General features: G+C 39.6%; 1 protein-coding gene across 1 annotated transcript in view; it reads left to right on the top strand.

The window, feature by feature from the left end:
* Window positions 1-17,667, top strand: part of FRMPD4 (FERM and PDZ domain containing 4) — a 120,502-nt gene that overhangs the window by 85,164 nt on the left and 17,671 nt on the right. Inside the window, exons 4-6 of the mRNA XM_075491904.1 lie at window positions 4,054-4,099; window positions 13,356-13,460; window positions 14,634-14,741. Of these exons, the coding sequence (XP_075348019.1) occupies window positions 4,054-4,099; window positions 13,356-13,460; window positions 14,634-14,741 (259 nt within the window). The remainder of the gene's footprint in view (window positions 1-4,053; window positions 4,100-13,355; window positions 13,461-14,633; window positions 14,742-17,667) is intronic.

The raw sequence follows: 17,667 nt of genomic DNA, 5'->3' as shown, positions 1-17,667 counted from the left end.
AAGCATACTGCAAATCATGGCATCACACTCCATAATTGTGAAATTCAGACCTTTCTCATCAATAGTGAGACCCAAAGTGAAACAGAGGATCCTGAAATAGCAGAGAACAAAACATTTCAAAACAAGAGTTTCAGAATTTGATGTTTGGTGTGAGTGAAACAGAGATCAGTTATGGTTAAGAGAAAGATTTTTCTTAATTGCATTCCCTGTAAATTATATTATTTATTATATGTTGATACCTAATTTGTTCATCTTCACTGGAAGAGAAACCTAGTACTCCTCTAGTATGTAAAATTGCTAAAAGCTTTTAAATTAGCATAAACAATAATTTTCCATTCTCAGTTCTTAAGAGTGAATACAGGTAATATATATACTTTCTCTTTATTCATATGCTATATTTGCTGTAGGACGCATACAAAGAACAGAGCCACTTACTCTATATGGCTCAGATACTGGGAGTCCCCCCATGTCCCTTGTCTGCCCTCTCATCCCTTCCTCTCTTCCAGCTAGAAGGAAGCAGAAGGGAGACAGTGATTTCCAGCCGCAAGTTCACAGATAAAGTCAATGGCTGGCATTGTAGCTGAATGTTAATGCCTCATGTAGCCCCAGATGCGTGATACTTAGTAATACAACTTTAACCTTTATAATGCGCTGTAATTTGATTCTCGAACCATCTATATTCTCTTCTTGTTACAGCCTAAGTAGCTGTAACGAGTAGGGAGAACGGACAAATATAATCACCATGCAGGGCATGGGGAAGGACAGAGAGATGAATCACTGAAATTCCCGTCACAGTTTTCAGATTTTAGCCTTGTTCTCACCATTTGCTTCTAATGTCAGGAAATGAAAGACACATGATGATATTTTATTGTGGTGTTGGTGTTAGCTGATCAGATGGCAGAGCACCCAAAAAGTCCGCAGCTGTTGTCCAAGCTTGGCGTTGCAGATGTTTGGTCTTGAGTGACTCTCAAAGAGTATGTAGATTTAAAAGAGAAATAATTAGGTTGTGGTTGAGTATGAAGGGTAATAAAGTATCTGTAATCTATACTCTTTTTTTTTTTTTTTTTTTTTTTTTACTTTAGTCACATTCTTAAAGGAGGAAAGGCATTTCAGGGGGAAAGTAAGACTGCAGTTGGTTTTTTCGCCTTTGCCACTATCTTTCAGAAGTTGTTTAAAAGAAGTAGCTCATGTTTAAGTGTGGTGATGTACCTAGCTTATGTAATCTAATCTAAACTGTTTATATGTTCTGCTGTCACACATGGACATATGTAAGTACACATACATTTAAGGTATAAAACTTACAGATCATGGTACACGGTCAGCGATCCCATTGTTTTTCCATTACATGGTATGATTGACAGTCTCCAGTGCTGTGCAAGGGTTATCATTTAGATATATAGGATTTGCTGACAGTATTGGAAGTAGAAAGTGATGTGCTGTGGTATGGAGTTTTGTCATCATGACTTGAGAAGGTTTTAAAACGAGCGGTGGAGTCGTGACTGAGTACTGCAGATCAAAAAGCTGCTGATTAAATATTTATTGCTCTTGTAACTGTGCTGTGTTTTGTATGTAGCATGTGTTTTATAGAAAATGTTTTCTCCAGTAATGAGGGGACTGTACGTCCTGCTTGAAACCTGCTCTGTGTATGCGTAGCAAGCTTGGGTCCAGATACTCCAAATGGCCTTATTATAGCCTCAAATGTTGAATGAATGGTCCAGGGTCCAGCATCCTTCCAATGCAAGTGATTATCCTGTAAGAAAGTCTTGTCCCCAAAATAAATCTTTTAACCTTTTGGTTTAAAAAAGCTCTTGTTAGTCTAGGATGAATCTTCCCTACACTGGCACCTGGACAGATTTAATCCAAGAATAATGAAGAGCTGAAAAACATTTTCATGAGAAGCTGATTTTCTTTTTTAAAGGCAACTCTCTCAGGTAGCTGGACCACAGGAGGCAGGTGTGGTGGTAATCTTATCTTGCATGAGAAACATAAATTAATGGGTTGAAAGTAATTGAAGAGGTCAGTTGGGCATAGGGTAGTTATCCCAGGGCTGCAGTTTATCCCATAGCTAACAACTGTGTGCTTTTCTGTCTACTCATACGCCTAGATTAATACAGCAGTGACAAATTGGATAGATGTGGATAGCACAGATGTGACTGTGAGATTCTTGAAATAAATTACATTTCTTATCATGCATTTTCAGATTCCCAAAAATGTGGTAGGTAGAATAGAAAAAAAGTAGAAGGAATCTTGTTGTTAGCCAAAACAGAATGGAGGTTGCTTTTTTTTTAAACTATAAGCTATAAACTCTTCAAGAATAACAATGGAGAATAATAAAGAATAATTGTGGAGACTTCCAAAACTGTAGCTTACAGACCTTAAAAATGAACTGTAAATTTTCAGAAATATGAACACTATAAATAAAGGCTGTTTCATGATTGAATAAGTAATTTCTGGAGTTTAACTTTGGAACATGTTTTATTGAGAGGAAAAATAATTGTGGGAAATTCCTTAAAGTAGTTATAATTATATCGAAAGGGGATAAAATTATGCTGTTTTGTGGCAGAATATTTAATTTTCACCACGTGTAGCTCCTCATTAACTTTTTTTAACTTTCTAACTCAGTTTTATTTCTGTTGTTCCAAGCACAGATAAGCAACCAAAAGCCTTCAATCCCTCCTTTTGAAAACTCTATCTATACTCTTTTAGTGTGATGATACAAATATCTAGTAAGACGGGTAAAAATTGAAGCTTAACAAATTTTTCTTTAGTTAGGGGATATTTGGTCAGACCTTGCCCCTTTCATGACTGATGGCTTTGACAGAAGTAGAATTTGCTATCCCAGTTGGCCTTCAGAGGTGTTGGCTTCATCAAGTAAAGCCTAACTTTCCAGACCAATTTTCTGACTGGGCCTTCAGTCTCTCCTCTGTTTTCTTTGCTTTTTGGCTTTTTAAGTTGCGTATCAGCGGTGTGAATATGCATATAAGGTGACACTGTATAAGATCAATACAGTGTGATTTATTTTAGTTAGTTCTGCTGAACAGGTCAGGCATGCCAAATCAGTTGCACTTCAGTTAGCCAGGCAATAAGTCACATAAATAAACAATTAATTGTGTTTGAAAGTAGTAAAACCAACAGAAAATCAACTCCATATCAACAAAATGGCAACTGACCTTTTCTTAGCTAATATTGCCCTCAGCAGCCATCTGACCAACAATGTAATACAAGAGATATTGACTCTGATTGGCTTCTCTTCCTTCGTCTTCCACTTTACCTTTGCTTTTCCCCAGTTATCCACCACCCCCAACTGCCCACCAATAGTCAAAATGTACATTTGTCATTTGTCTAGACCACTTGATCATATCAAGATTTGTAATAATTTCTTCTCTTTATCCTATAAATCAGTTGGGTTTGTTTAGAGCTGCTTATATGTTTTCCATTTACTAGTGTCATCCTAAAGAGCTGTTTAATTTTAAAGAAAAACCTTTCTTTAGCAATCTTTAAAAACATAGCAATTCTAACAGGGGTATTCACCAAATGTTAATCTTTTTCCACCCATTTAAAAAGGTGAGCTAGAGAAGAAATGGTGGCTAAATTTTGTCCTCTTTTTTGTTTTGAAAACACTGCTATCTTCAGATAAATTTGGCATTAAGTGTAGCAGAGCTAGATGGTATAAAAAGTGACTTGCATTTGTAAAGTAGGTGAAAGAAATTTGCAGTCTATAGATGCTGAACTGATAGGATTAATCAAATGTTATTCCATTCTTGCTGGAAAAAAACATTATTGCAGCCTGCAGGGCCCTCTGATGAAGCAAATATTTCATACTATAAGCTGTAAAGTTAAGTCAATTCAATTTGTTGGATTGGAAAAAACTTAGTTTTTAATATCCATTGTTATTTTGGCATATTATTCATCTCTCTAATTCTCTGCTATGTGATTGTAATAAACATTTTGCCGTATTACTGCAGTTTTCTCCATTAAAAAGAAAAGCTGGTTATCTGTAGTGAATAAAAATATGAATCTTTACTTGATTTTACTTTTTTTTTCTTTTTATAGAAGCTGCAAAGAATCAATCCTCCTTACTGTTGTTCAACCTTACCCTGTAAGTATCGTCAGTGTTTTCTGAATTAGTTTCCTAGCAACATAGCAGCTTTTTTTCCTGCCTATATTCTGTGTCTCTACCTTATCTGTGCAATAAAAAGAAGTAAGTGAGATAAGGGCTGTGTCTCTTAAAGGTGATGTTTAAGACTGCGTTACTGCATCCTGCACTCAAAGACTGCATTAGCAAGTTAAATAATAACTATCTTTAAACTCATACCAGGCAGATAGGTAGAGCAGGATGCTGAGTTCAATTTCTGAGCTTCAGTTTCTGATCTGTTGCAGCTCCTGGTTTTTTCTTGATTCTGCCTCGGTCCCACAGAGTTACACTGCCGTATCAAAGCAGCTGTACCTTATGCAAGGGAGGGCTCTGTCTGCATCTCCAGCACAGGGTGTGTGGAGGTGAGGGGGAGAAGAGACAGACAAGCGATTGCGTGAGGCTGGCTTGAAGGGACTGGGAGGAACCGCAGCCCACCTCGGAGCTGGCTGATGCGACGTGCCTTTGCACCTCGCTCAGTGGTTTGTGCGAGCGGGTTCATGACCTGTCAGCTCAAACTCATCTCCCGTGAAAAAGGAGAGAAGCAAAGCCGGGCGAGGAAGCACATCTCTCTCTTCCCATACATCCATGCACAGCCGTGCATACCTTGCAGGCTGCTGAGGGGCCTCAGCCATGCATCAGGAGTGATTTCAGATTCAACAGGTCCATTCATCTCCCTGTTGGCTAGCCTGATACAGAACAGTTTTGATTAACAAGGGATAATTACATCCTTTTCACCCAAGAATAAGAGATGAGATGGATTTGACACAAAGATGTGAAAACAAGTTTATCTGATGAAGCTGCCAAAATATACATCTTGCAAATGCAACTTGGCGAGTGCTGCGTGGCTTCGTACTGCTCGTTAGCCTTTCTGGCTGGTTCAGAGGTGGCCGTGTAGTGGTGCTGGTCCTGTACCCTTTCTAGAAGCCAGTCTGCACAGCAACTAAACCATGGGGGAAAAGCACACGTTCCGCAGCAAAACCAGGCAGGAGCTGCTGTGCTGCAGTAAGACCACTGGCAGGAAGGTGAGCTGGGATCTGGTTGACGTCAGCCACCTTAAATGAAAATGGTCAGGCATGGTCTGACTAAATAAAGAAACCTAAGTGCCTTGAAAGCTTGCTGGATTACAGCCAGTAGTTTTGATCACAGGGAGTATATATAATATGGGGAAAAGAAATCCTCACCCACTTGCCTTTTTTATGCAGGTTGCCTTATTTCATCCATTGACAGGCTTCATTCTTTTCTTTAAATGTCAGGTGAAGAAAGGGCATGTGCTATAGTGCAGGTATGCAAGACCCTTAAAAGTGGACAGTAAAGTACTACATGTCTGTGAGGTGTTGTGGCCTCTTATCACTGAGCTGCTGATATGAGAGCAAGCCTGTATGTACTGAACATAAGGGAAGCTGAAACCCAAATGAACTGTGCACTCCATGTTCAATGGGAGACCTTACGACACAGGTACAGTCCTCCTCCACCCTTTCACCTGGAGAAGAAGGAAAGTCATGACCTGGTGTCTTCTCAGCTCTTTGGGTCCAAGCCCTGTTTGAGGCCTGACAAGGCAGAATCTGCTCCTCTCATTATGTAGCACCAAAAGCTAATCAATAACTGAACTACCTCTAGATGTCACTGAGCTAGGAACGGCACTGAAACACTGTGCTGTCCTGTCAGCCATTTGGGCTGATGTGCCCATCTTATACATGTATTTGTGTTGCCCCACTCTGGCCTGTCTGTCTGAGTCCCCCAGCTCGACCTCAGCAGACAAAGCACACGTGTTTTCGGGGGTGATGGATGTTTTATCTCACGTAGGCATGAAGATTATCTCCCCAAGAATGTCCACAGAGTAGTCAGAAGATGTGATTGATGTATGCATATCGGTGCTAGCTTTAATTGACCCATTTTTATCCCAAAGTCGGGATGCTTCAGTGGCATGAGCTTAGTTGGGAGAGCCTCAACTGCAAGACTGTTGCACCCTGCAGATCTCTGGTTTGTGCACTCCTATTGTACCTCCCTACCCGTCCAGACCAGGGTCTTGTTGATTTATAGCGTACTTCCCTTACCACTTTCAAGCCCAAGTTCTCCTGCAGTGGAAATGAAGGTGTCCATAAGGATGGGGAGCAGTTGGGATGCTGCCAGTGTGTGCAATCAAGTTTGAGCCCTGAAGCAGTGCAGGGTCCCTCAGTTTATGCAAACCCTGGGCTGTGAAGTCTCCTGGGGACTCCTTGAACATCTGGCCCATGCTGTCCCTCATACTGCCCCAACATTACTGTCAGCAGTGCCTGAGCCTGTTAGGTGACATCCCTCTCACCTCTGCCATCCTGGGTGTTGCTGCACTCCAGCTGTGTACCTGTCCTGGTCTTCTGTGCAGAGGGTCCTCTGGCAAATACATTTTGTCTTACAGTTTGGAAACAATATTTATGTCTTCAAAAATTAAGACGCACATGTGTTTCCCCTTCTCTTTAATTTTGCCTCCTCCATTTTTCCTTTTACTATTTTGCCAATAAAACAGGAAAGGTGAAGTAGAAACCAGACAAAGGAAAAGTAAGAGCTTTTAAATAAAGACTGAACTTCTTCCCCATTCTTGGCAGAAATACATCTTTACAAACATTTCATCAATCTCTTTTCTTGATGGTGAACCTTTTTCTTTCTATCGTTGCATGAAAGATATCTGCCAAGATGGATTACAAGAGTGCTGTTTCTTAATTGTTTTTATTTGCACTATTTAGAGTGTGTTTTGTTTTCATGCTTTCAAGTAACCTTCCTTTATGATTGCAGGTGAAAGTAGACGTAATCTAGATTTATAGTACTCTGTAGTTCACTTAGTACTTTTTGAAAGCTTTTGCGGATCATTTTTGCTTAAGTGCATTGAGTTTTGTTTAATGCTTAAACTCATTAAAATTTCATTTTAATTATGACCAAACCAAAGCATTAGGGCTATCTTTTTCTTTCCATCAATCTACAGATCTCTGCTAGGTCGTATCATCACTGCTCATAAGGAGGCCACTGAACAGCTAAAGCAGTTGAAGCCATTCAAAGTTTTGATTTCTGGAAGTATGGCATTTGATTATAATTTCTGGCCATTTTATTCTGTAAATGGACTATCATTCTGATTGTTGCCTTATTAAGTTTTAAGCATTACTCAAATCAAATAACTTGCCTGTTTTGATATCTGTTCAGATTTTATGTGTAGAGATCATTTGATAGGTTGCTTTCATGATTAATCTCTTAAGCTCCTTGGATGTAGTCCAGGCCCAACTGAGATCTATGGCAGTTTTGCTGTGCATAAGTTCTGCAATGGGAAAAGGAAAAGATCTTTTTCTGTTTTGAAAGAGCTGCTTCTTGTTATAACACAGTTATATGTCTGAGACACAACGTTTGCAGAAAAACTACGATAAATAACACTTATTTATGGATCATAATGATTGTGGCAACAATCTTATTGAGAGTCTCACAGTATTTTTCATGCTGCTTTGCCTTCTGGAGTCGTGTAACAGCAGCAACTACCGTATCTAGACTTGTGGTTGTAAAGAAGGATATAAAAAAGAAACAGGTTTGTCACAAAGACTTCAAAGTCTAAAGTGAAAGAGACTACCACGGTGTAGTTTTAGAAATCATTTGGAAGTCAGACGTGAGCATTTTGAACAAGATGGTTTTTGACTGCTCGAAGTTGTGACGTTGGTGTAGAAATGATGGCTTTTTTTTCTTTGAATGTGTACATTTTTTACGGTCATCCTGAGGACCTTTTCCACTGCGTAACTTCCACATCGGCTTTTTGGTGTGGTCAGTTCCATACATAGCTTGAATCCTACACAGGAGAGGATCACAGTGTGGTTAATGACAAACTTGCCATCACTGCGTTGCCTCCTGGAAGTGCTTGCTGGTCCATTGCCACTGTCCAACCACTCTTTGCTGTTTGAAGCAGCCTCCTCTCATGTCAGACCTGCACCACGCAGCCTTTCTTCTTCCATCTGTGTGTGGTGCAAATCTCAGTGAGCGCTGCTGCTCCTGATCTTTCTGCCTGGAGGCCTCCTCTCAGCCTATATGGATTTTTCTGGAGTGTAGTTGTACGAAATACATGATCCTTTCAGCAGTGAAGACTGAGAAAATTCAGTGTGAACTGCCATGTTAATTGTTTCAGCAAAGTGGAAAAGAGCCCCTCAACCCTTCACCCTGTCCACCATTTTCTCCTTGTAGTTCTCTCCCCTACCCCCCCACAGTTGCCATTAGGTCTCTTTTCCCTCTTCATTAGCCCTTTATCCCATCTCAGGTGCATTATCATTCATATAGTCCTTCACTTGTTCATTTTAGCCTGGATTTGTATGGGGTCAAGGTTTCTTTCATTCCCAAAGGTCCTCAGCCTTGCAGAGTTGTAGGGCTGAAAGTACAGCATGGCTGACTTTTTTTGTACTTTTCTGCACAGCAGTCACCTGTGTATGAGAGGTAATCATGAATTTTAAAGGAGCAATCCATGAGTGTAAAGGGCTGAACTTTGGAGAGGCAGAATCCCAAAAGGGCAGTGGAGGGGATTTTATGGAGGACCTCCACATTTAATAAACGCAGAGCTAGATGGCCCAGGCCCATCTAGTCATGAGATGAGCTGCAATGTCTGCACATTTCACAAAGTCTGAAGCTGACCTGTGGTTTCACTCATGGTTTTTGGGACAATCACAGTAAACTAGGCTGTCATTTACTGTAAATGGAATGGACTGGATTTTCTCAATGCCTGCATTAAAGTAAGGTTTGGCTATTCCCCACCTTACAAGTACGTTATACATGTGTGGGACTAATGATCAGACTGTGATTACCATCTAAAAATAGTAAAATATAAACAATGCAAATAGTAAAATATAATTGCCTATGATAGATCACCAACTTTTAAGAGAGAACCCAAATCTGACCACTATTTCAGCAATTAAATTCGTGCCAAGAGTTTAACAAAGAAATACTCCTGATGATGATCTGTCAGTGCCCTGTGGTTATAACAAATTACTGCATGGTAAAACTTCTCCACGTTATTGCTTCCATGTCCCTACCGGCTCTTCTACAATGCTCTTGTGAGCCAGTGTAGTTGTTTCAGCCTTGCTCACAGCTATGAATGGCAGTATTTAGTTTGCCTTTGGGCATTATGTACTGTTCCACTTAATAAATTTAATTCTTCCTCTTCTTCGTGTTTTATTTGCTTGCTAAATTTTGCCTCATATAATTGCCTTTAGGGATGGACCAAAAAGTCAACACATTTTTGCGGTCATGCAGTTTTTCCTTTTTTCCTAACAAACATAATATTTCATATTAAACTAATGATTAATTTTAAGTCACAAACTTAAAATTGATTGCATATATACAATTTGTGGCTATGTAAAACTTCGGTATTTCTGTCAGATTTTGACACTCATTGTCATTAAGTAGATTTTCTTTTCACCTTGTGACTGTCCCATACTGCTGCCTTGTTTAATTTCTTTATGGTAGCTCAGTACTACACTATCCTCTTCAGAATGCTAAATCCTTCTGTTTCTTGAGCATGAGTAAAGGTTTTGTTGTTGCAGCACCTCCACTGGCAAGAGCGCTCAAAGGGGCTTTTGCAGCAAATAAGCACCATTTCTCTTGGAATCTCCCCCAAATTACAGTTTACCTGCAAAAGCGGACAAAGTACTAGACATTCTTATTTTCATAGAAAAATAGTTTCCCTCAAAATGAAGGACATAATTTCTAAGAGCTATCCGAAAATGACCTGCTACAATGCCGCTGACAAAAATAGGATCTAATTTTGAAAGTCCAGAAAATGAGAAAAATAACATTTTCCAGAAAGCCTCCTCTTGTTATAGCAATCTCTCATGTTTTGACCCTGCTGATAGGATGCCCATTGATTGCAGTCCCTAGTAAGTAGTGTTCAAAGGAGGGTCTCAGTCTTCACTATCGTTTCCTCCAAGCAAATCTCTATGCAATGCTTCATTTCTCTTGTTAGCGGTTTCTCCAGGTAGTGTTGAAATGATCAGCTGAATTTTTACTGAATTCTGCGCAAACAAGTAAAAATTACTTAAATTCCTGATAAATTTGAGCTTTTAACAGGAAACAGTGCTTAGGTCACACAGTGTGAAGTTTGTGCGTTTTTGAAGTATTTTGACTCCTTGATAAAATGTGTCCCCTCATTTTGCAAAAGTCACTCTAATTAAGCTGTTTTTATCTGTGACAATGCAAATACTTTACTTGCAGTGATAAATGTTCTGCATTAGTGTAAACACCTCCTGCTTAAGGTCATTAACTGAAGATAATGGCTTCCATTTGGCTAAAAGACGGAGTATCAGAAACAGATGAATGTGGCACTCTGAGAATCATTAATTGATAGCATTCTTCACCTACAAACCTGAAAACATTAAAATAGAATAGAGCAGCACATCATCTTGCTGATGCTTTGCTAGACAAGCAAGTTTCGACAATCAAACCTAACTGTTTTCCTAGGTATTTGCCACACTCTTTTGAAACAGTTCCTTTCTCAAAGAGAAAATGTCAAGTGACAAGTTGATGCAGAGGTAGAAACAATGAGATTGTGCAATTAAATGCAAAAGCTGTGCTATTACTCAAACCTTTAACCAGCAGAGAACATTCCCCCAAATACCTAGCGCAGCTGTTCTAGTTTTTCTTACACCCCTGGTTTATAGTTTGAAGCTTTTTAGAAAGCAATCTGCTTCCAGGCTCACCCAGAGTGTCTGGCAAGGGGCCAGAGCCCTGACCACGTTGCCACAGCAGAAGTGGGAAGGGAGGGAAGCCCCACGTTTTATGGCAGACCATGGTGTGCTCCCCTGGCTGTGCCATATGTCCATTAAACCCCACGGCCCGGAGGGGTTCTTGGGAACTCGCATATGTTCAAATCTTTCAGTTGTGTTGGACTCCCCTATCACATTTTGGCAATAACATAATTTAAGTGTTTATGCCCCCCCGCAAGTGACTTTTGAAGTTGTAGAGAGGAAAAGAGAGAGGTGGTAGAGAGGTTGTAGAGAGCGAGAGAGCCGCTTAGTGGTTTGCCAGATTTGCTGTATGGGAATAACCTTGCCAGAATCCAGAAGAAAATTTGGCAGTCTGCCTATAAAGAGAGGCCAGACTGGTGACTCATCTGCAATAAGAGCAAACAACTGTAAAAAGCCTCTTCCAGCAAGAAGAGTAAGTGAAAGCCACTCTTTTCCCCTTGCCCTTACAAGGGAGAGCCAGTAGCCTACTCCTATAGCTGTGCTGCCCCATGGCAGCAGGAATCAACAGGTTGCAGTCCAAAGTGCCATATAGACTATCCCCCTTAGACACTGCAGAAAGGGACTACGTGGAGAGGAGGGAAATTAGAAAAGGCATGTGTAGAATTATTATATTAATCATGGTATTATTGTATACTGCATCTTTCTAGGAATTAATCTCTAGAGTACAATGGGTAAGCATGCTGCTTCAGCTTTTCCATGTTGTCCCTTCTTGCTGGAGAACTGTTTTGGGTCCCCCGCCCTGAGACATTAACTTTTTTTTAACTTTTTTTCTTTCTTTCTTTTTGGTGGTTTTTTCAAATCTTCTGGGGGACCTTCTGCATTTTTCAGCACTGGCTTTGGAGCTGAGCTTGGTTTGATCATGGGGTTGAATTTTCTGTCATTTACTGTTACTGATTAAAAAGATGTATGGTCATAGCTGCTAGAGAAGAGGTAAGAAAGAACGAACTGTAAAAGTGAAGAAGCATTCATTTTTATTTCTTGGTTCTATTTTGTGCTCCAGGAATTATCGGATGGCTCTGATATTTCCTGGGAGAATGTGGCATCTTTCATTCCTTGTTCACTGGTTGATACTGAGCCTATGGTAATAGTTAACCACGTTTTCAATGTGATAATAAATCAGTGGCATACAGAAATGAGCTAGAGACTTCTTCCTGCTAGTTACTAGAAACAAGGCTTCTGCATCACAAGAAAATAACTTTTTAAGCACTTTCAGCAGAGATCAGAGATGACAAGAGCACGTGGCTTTGGACTACTCCATCGCTCCAGCAGATTGTTAGTTGAGTCAAAATTTGAGTGATGGTGACAAGACTTCCTGTGTTTACAAGGACTGCTGTCATGCCGCTCTGATAATAGGAAATTATTCCAGGATCATCATCACTGATGCCTGCACTAATTTCTCACAGGCAAAGCAACATGGGTTAGTCTTTTCAGTATCCAAAACTAGTAAGGCCACTTCTCAGGAGTTAGAATAAGATTCTGAAAATCTTAATTCACATTTTACCAAAACAAATGTACCACAACCTTGCCCAAAGGAGCCCAGTGATTTTCAGCCAAAGCCAGAATTACTTCTATTGCCCACTATCATGGTTATGGAGTTAGGCAATGCCAGAAGCACTGTGATTGTAACTGACCTGAGAATTAAACTACCTTGCTTCTGCTGCTGAAAATGGAAATCCCGTTGACTGTGAATATTTAATTTGTTACTAAAAATGGGTTGTTAGTCAAAGTCCTCAAATGGAGAAAGAATTTTTTTCCAAGGGCTGAACACCTGATCACAGGTGAATCCATTGAATAATGTTGTAGGTAAAAGTCAATTAGGTCCCAGAAGAAAATGAGGAATGTTTCTAGACTTCTAATCCATGAAGTCCCACAAAGTGTCTGATCTATCGAAGGCAAGCCTTGCACAGGGTTTGTGTAGGGGATATGTTCAGGGGAAGCCTGCTGGCCTGCAGGTGCCTTTTGGTGGTTCTAACCTGTGTTTTGAAGTGGACTAATATAGTGAGATGCCACTGCACTGGGAGAGCTCTCAGCCGCTTTTTTGGCAAAGGTTGTGTGTATATCTGTATCTAGTGGATCATAGATTATGCAAAAATTTTCCATTCAGTGTTTGAAGGAAGGGTCACTGGCTGGTCACTGGTCAGTGTCCGTTCATGCAAACAAGTTTGGTTGACAGCAGTCATTGTGGAAGCACTACAAGGAATTTGTATGTACACCAAAGGCCCTTCTCATCACTCCAGTATGACAGTGGGATAACTTTCAGTATGTGCAGTATGCATCGGTGATTCCTTACACGTATGCACGTATGTATTATCTCAGGAAGCATTATGGTTTGACTGTATTTCCATTCTTCAGTGAATGGTATGCAAAGTGTTGCTGTATACATGGAGTTCCCAGTGTGTGAGAAACGGGGAATAACTGAAAAAGGAAAGATAGGTTTTAACTTGAAATTATATGATATATCTTGTCATCGTTTTTCCTTCCAGTCTCCTAAATCAGCTTTTATTAGTGCTGCAAAAAAGGCAAGATTGAAGTCCAATCCTGTCAAAGTGCGCTTCTCAGAAGAAGTAATTATCAATGGCCAGGTGTCGGTGAGTATTCAACTATTTAACCTCAGGAAGGACTGAGCATTTCATCCAAAGGTATGCCTCAAGGCTGAAAAGTGAGGGAATTATATGGTAGGAACAGCAGTGGCAGGCTTGCAAAGGGAAGGGTTTTTCTGTTTCTGAAGTTTTCGAAAGATCTGTTTTTAAAGTCCATTGGGCCCATAATATTGTGAAAAATTTGTCCCTTCTTAAAATTAAAATGCTAGTGAATGCATTTTGTGCTGATAACACATATATGTCTGTCTTTATAGTCTTGATAATGCTTGCTTGGTTTTTTTTCAGGGCAAAACTCATTTCCTAGTAGTAGGAAAACTCATAAGCTCAAGAGAAGTAGCATGTCAGGAAAACAGATTAACATTACCTTACAGACCTCTTTAAAATTTGTTTTATCTACTTGAACTTTTTGTTTCCGGCCCTCAGGCAAAGTCAGCCTCCCTTTGAGAGGCACTGGACTTCTCCTTAAACATGAATTCCCAGCTCATTTTCATAATTTGCCAGAACATCATTCCACACTGATGTCTTTATCCAACTCTCTTCCAAACATAAATTGGTGCTGCATTTTGTCAAAAGCAATTTCTGCTTTTTAAAAACAAAAAAAAGCTTTGTTTCCCTTCCTTTTCCCTGTTTATTTTACTATCCTTGTTATGAATCATCACAATTAAGTAGCAATATTATGTTACGCTTCTTAAATTATGACAGATATTAGCATTTAATATCTAGCTATAAAGAGAATGTAAAACATCTTGATTGTAATTCTTACTAATGAATCTGCAGTTCCCATTTTGTAAATTGAAGACACTAAATATCTCGCTATATTCAAGAAAACAGTAATCTATTTTTCTGTTTTATTCAAAATGTTTCAACTTTAGAGGTAGCATTTATTGTCAGAGAGGTGGAATTTAGGGAAAGAAAATACTCCAAGCCAGACATAAACTGTATGTGAACAGTTATATTTTTCCAGGAAAGAGACCTAGAGAGTGCAGCTGTAATGAGCATGGCTAGACACTTGCAGGGCATTGCTAATTCTGTTTTCAGTTTGAGCCAACACACTCCTTTTCGGTTGTTACCTTTCCATCTGAATGATGTCCTTCTTTATGGAACAACATTTATATTTCCCTTGTTACATGTTGTAATCTGATTCACTAATTTGCTTGGCAGGAAACAGTTAAGGACAATTCACTTCTTTTCATGCCAAATGTTCTGAAGGTGTATCTTGAAAATGGACAAACCAAATCTTTCCGGTTTGACTGCAGCACTTCAATAAAGGTAGGCTAGATATATCTTCGTATGCAATGCCAAGAATGCCAGTTAACTCTTTTTAAGACCTTCACTAATTATAATTAACTTGGAATACTTTACGAACAAAATTACTAGTGTGTTCAGTTGGGGCTGGACTCATAGTTCAGAAATAATGAGGTTTTGGTCCATTTTTCTGCTGCTAAAAACATATTGTCAATGAAGAAAAAAGTAAAAGTGATCATTTTAATGTGCCTGGAGTGCAATTAAAATTGTATGGTCCTATCGTTTTGATATGCTGCCAAATACTAGCATGACTTGTCAGCAAAAGTCAGGAGCTAAGAAGATTAAGATGTTGGTTTCTAATTGAGTATCATCTAGCTTGTCGTCCAGTGAACTTGGGATGGGATATTGTAGGGTTATGCTGGTGATAAATTGCTCGTCTCAGTGTAATGCCCTCTATGCTTTCCATAACACATTTCACGTAGAGAAATAAGGAGGTGAAGGCCTGGCACACAACTGAGGCTGCTAGGGAGTGTCTGTGACACTGTTCCATGGATGTTCCAAAACCAGAGGTGGCATCGGAGTCTGTGAGTGCCGTGGAGTAGCGTAGTAAGCAGCACAACTAGCACTATTGGACACGCTGCTAGTCTCTCAAGCATTTTTGTTTGGGTGAGCTAGTTTTAACATAGATTGGTTACCAAATCTAGTTCACCGCATGGTAGCGTGCACGCTTGCGACACTGAGACAAGAGAGATGCATGGGAGGGAATGATCAGTGAAGGCCGGGGGTGCAATTTTCGACTGCACTGCCAGCTTTAGCTGGCTTTAAGGGATTGTAAAGCCCATTTGAAGAAAGGCTGCTTTTCTGCTCACTGTGATTCAGCAGTATGCTCAATCAGTTAGAACAGCAAGGAGAGTGATTTACCAAGGTAAACAAGGGGAAATTTACTCCAGTCTGAAGGCAAAACAAATATTGAAGTTACACTTAAAAATGGGCTGCAATATCTGTTTATAGTTCATATATATATACCTTAGGCATAAATTGAGTGCAGGTAATGGATCCAAGCCTCCACTCTACAGCCATGGGATACTGAATTCCTTCCGTCCATTTGAGAATTTGGTTGAGTGAAGAATTAGGAGGCATGTTTCATGTAGATAGTGAGGTCTCCGTACCCTTCTAAGGCCCACGAGCCCACTTGCCAGTATTTTCTTTTATGAGCATAAAAACAACCAACCTGTTCCAGGATATTTTGCCTCTGAAGACCAGTCTTTGGCCATCACATTACATTAGTTTTCAGTAGTTCTGTCATGGGTGTATCATGTAGCGTAAGGCCATATATCTAATCTGAAGTCCTTTGCAAGGATACCCACGTGGGCTCAGCACCCTAGCTGTATTGATGCTGTAAGCCTGCTTTGACCTTAGTCGTTCTCACTTTTTGTAGGAATAATTTCCTTTGCATCTAATTCAGGCAATTATATATTCCATAGCCTGCACAGCTATATATTACATATTCTTGCGTGTATGTGTGTGTGTATTCCTCATTGTGGATGGGTGGGTGTGGATTGCTCCGGCTTTTGCTAAACTGAGGTGAAGCAGACATGCCCCAGTTGAGTCATGGCAAATGCAGGTTTTTTCCGCCCCTAGCAGTCCCGTAACTCACCACTTAACAACGAGGGCACAACCGGTGCCTTACCTGCAGTCCTCGCTTTCCTTATTGCTGGAGGCAGCACCTGTGCTGACTCTAAGTTATTGGATGAGAGGATAGGCTAGCAAAAAATTGGGTTCAGTAATTCAGTGCCTGTGTGCCTTAGCATCATATTTTAAAAGGTCCAAGGTAGCTAGTGGAAAACAGTGCCATTATTACCCCCTCTTAAAAACTTACATTTAATATTAAGCCTCTTCATGTTACTGTTAAGCCCCTTGCCCTTGAGCATAGTTTAGGAGTATAAATAAAAGTACATTTTATGTGTAAGTAATAAATTCTCCACTATTCCACATAGAATAGTGTAATATTAACCTGCATTATTTAGAGTGGTTGCTTGCAATCCATTAATACTGTCTTATATTCTGTACATTGTACAGAGTTGTCCCCATCCTACTACATACATTTGTCATCCTTCCACCAATTTGGTGTTGATTTTCCATAAACAGACTGTAATTGATCAATTAATTTTCCTAAATTATGTTAAAACACTTGGATTACAATTCGTCATGATCTCCTTAGTAAGTCCTATCCATCTGGATACTTATGTATATCTAAAAAATCTTTTGGATGGATAGAAATGTTTTAATCTTTTCACCAACATAATGTGAAACTATTTTTAAATGATGGGTTATTATATATTTCTTTTTCCTACTACATTCACTAAAGCAAAAGCTATCTTGCCAGATGATATTAATACTCTGCATATATTTACAAAGCGTTGTATGAAAGTAAAGTAGGAATTGGTTGAATGGTTTTGTGAGGAGGCTTGTTTAGCTGTTATTTTAGAAACAATTGTTCTCTCATTGATTACCCTTAGACATAATCCAATGTGAAAAAAACTAATTAAAAGTCTCTAAAAATGGGTTTTATACTATAGATTAACATGATCCCTGAATTTAGAGCTATTGTTCTCCACAGGTATCATCATCACTGACTTTTCTGTCAGCATGTAAAACTCAATAATGTCCATTGAACGCAAGTATCAAGAAGTAGACTTCAAAACAAAAAAACCCTTGCCATAGAACAAATAAAGGCCATTCTTTTTTTTTTTTTTTTGAACATATAACTTTGGTTTGTACTGCTGGATGGCCCTGCCCCAAAAGTAAGTGAAGAGAAGAGCGGCAAGACCATCTTTCCTTTGCTGATGGAGAGGCTTTATTTCCAGGGAGAGAGAGAGATGATTTAAGGGCCACACAAGTATAATTTGCATGTTAACCTGACAGAAAGTTGTCCATTCACAGCAATCCC

The sequence above is a fragment of the Mycteria americana genome, chromosome 1 (genome assembly GCF_035582795.1).
Source record: "Mycteria americana isolate JAX WOST 10 ecotype Jacksonville Zoo and Gardens chromosome 1, USCA_MyAme_1.0, whole genome shotgun sequence".
Taxonomy (NCBI): domain Eukaryota; kingdom Metazoa; phylum Chordata; class Aves; order Ciconiiformes; family Ciconiidae; genus Mycteria; species Mycteria americana.
This window is presented reverse-complemented; position numbering and strand designations above follow the sequence as displayed.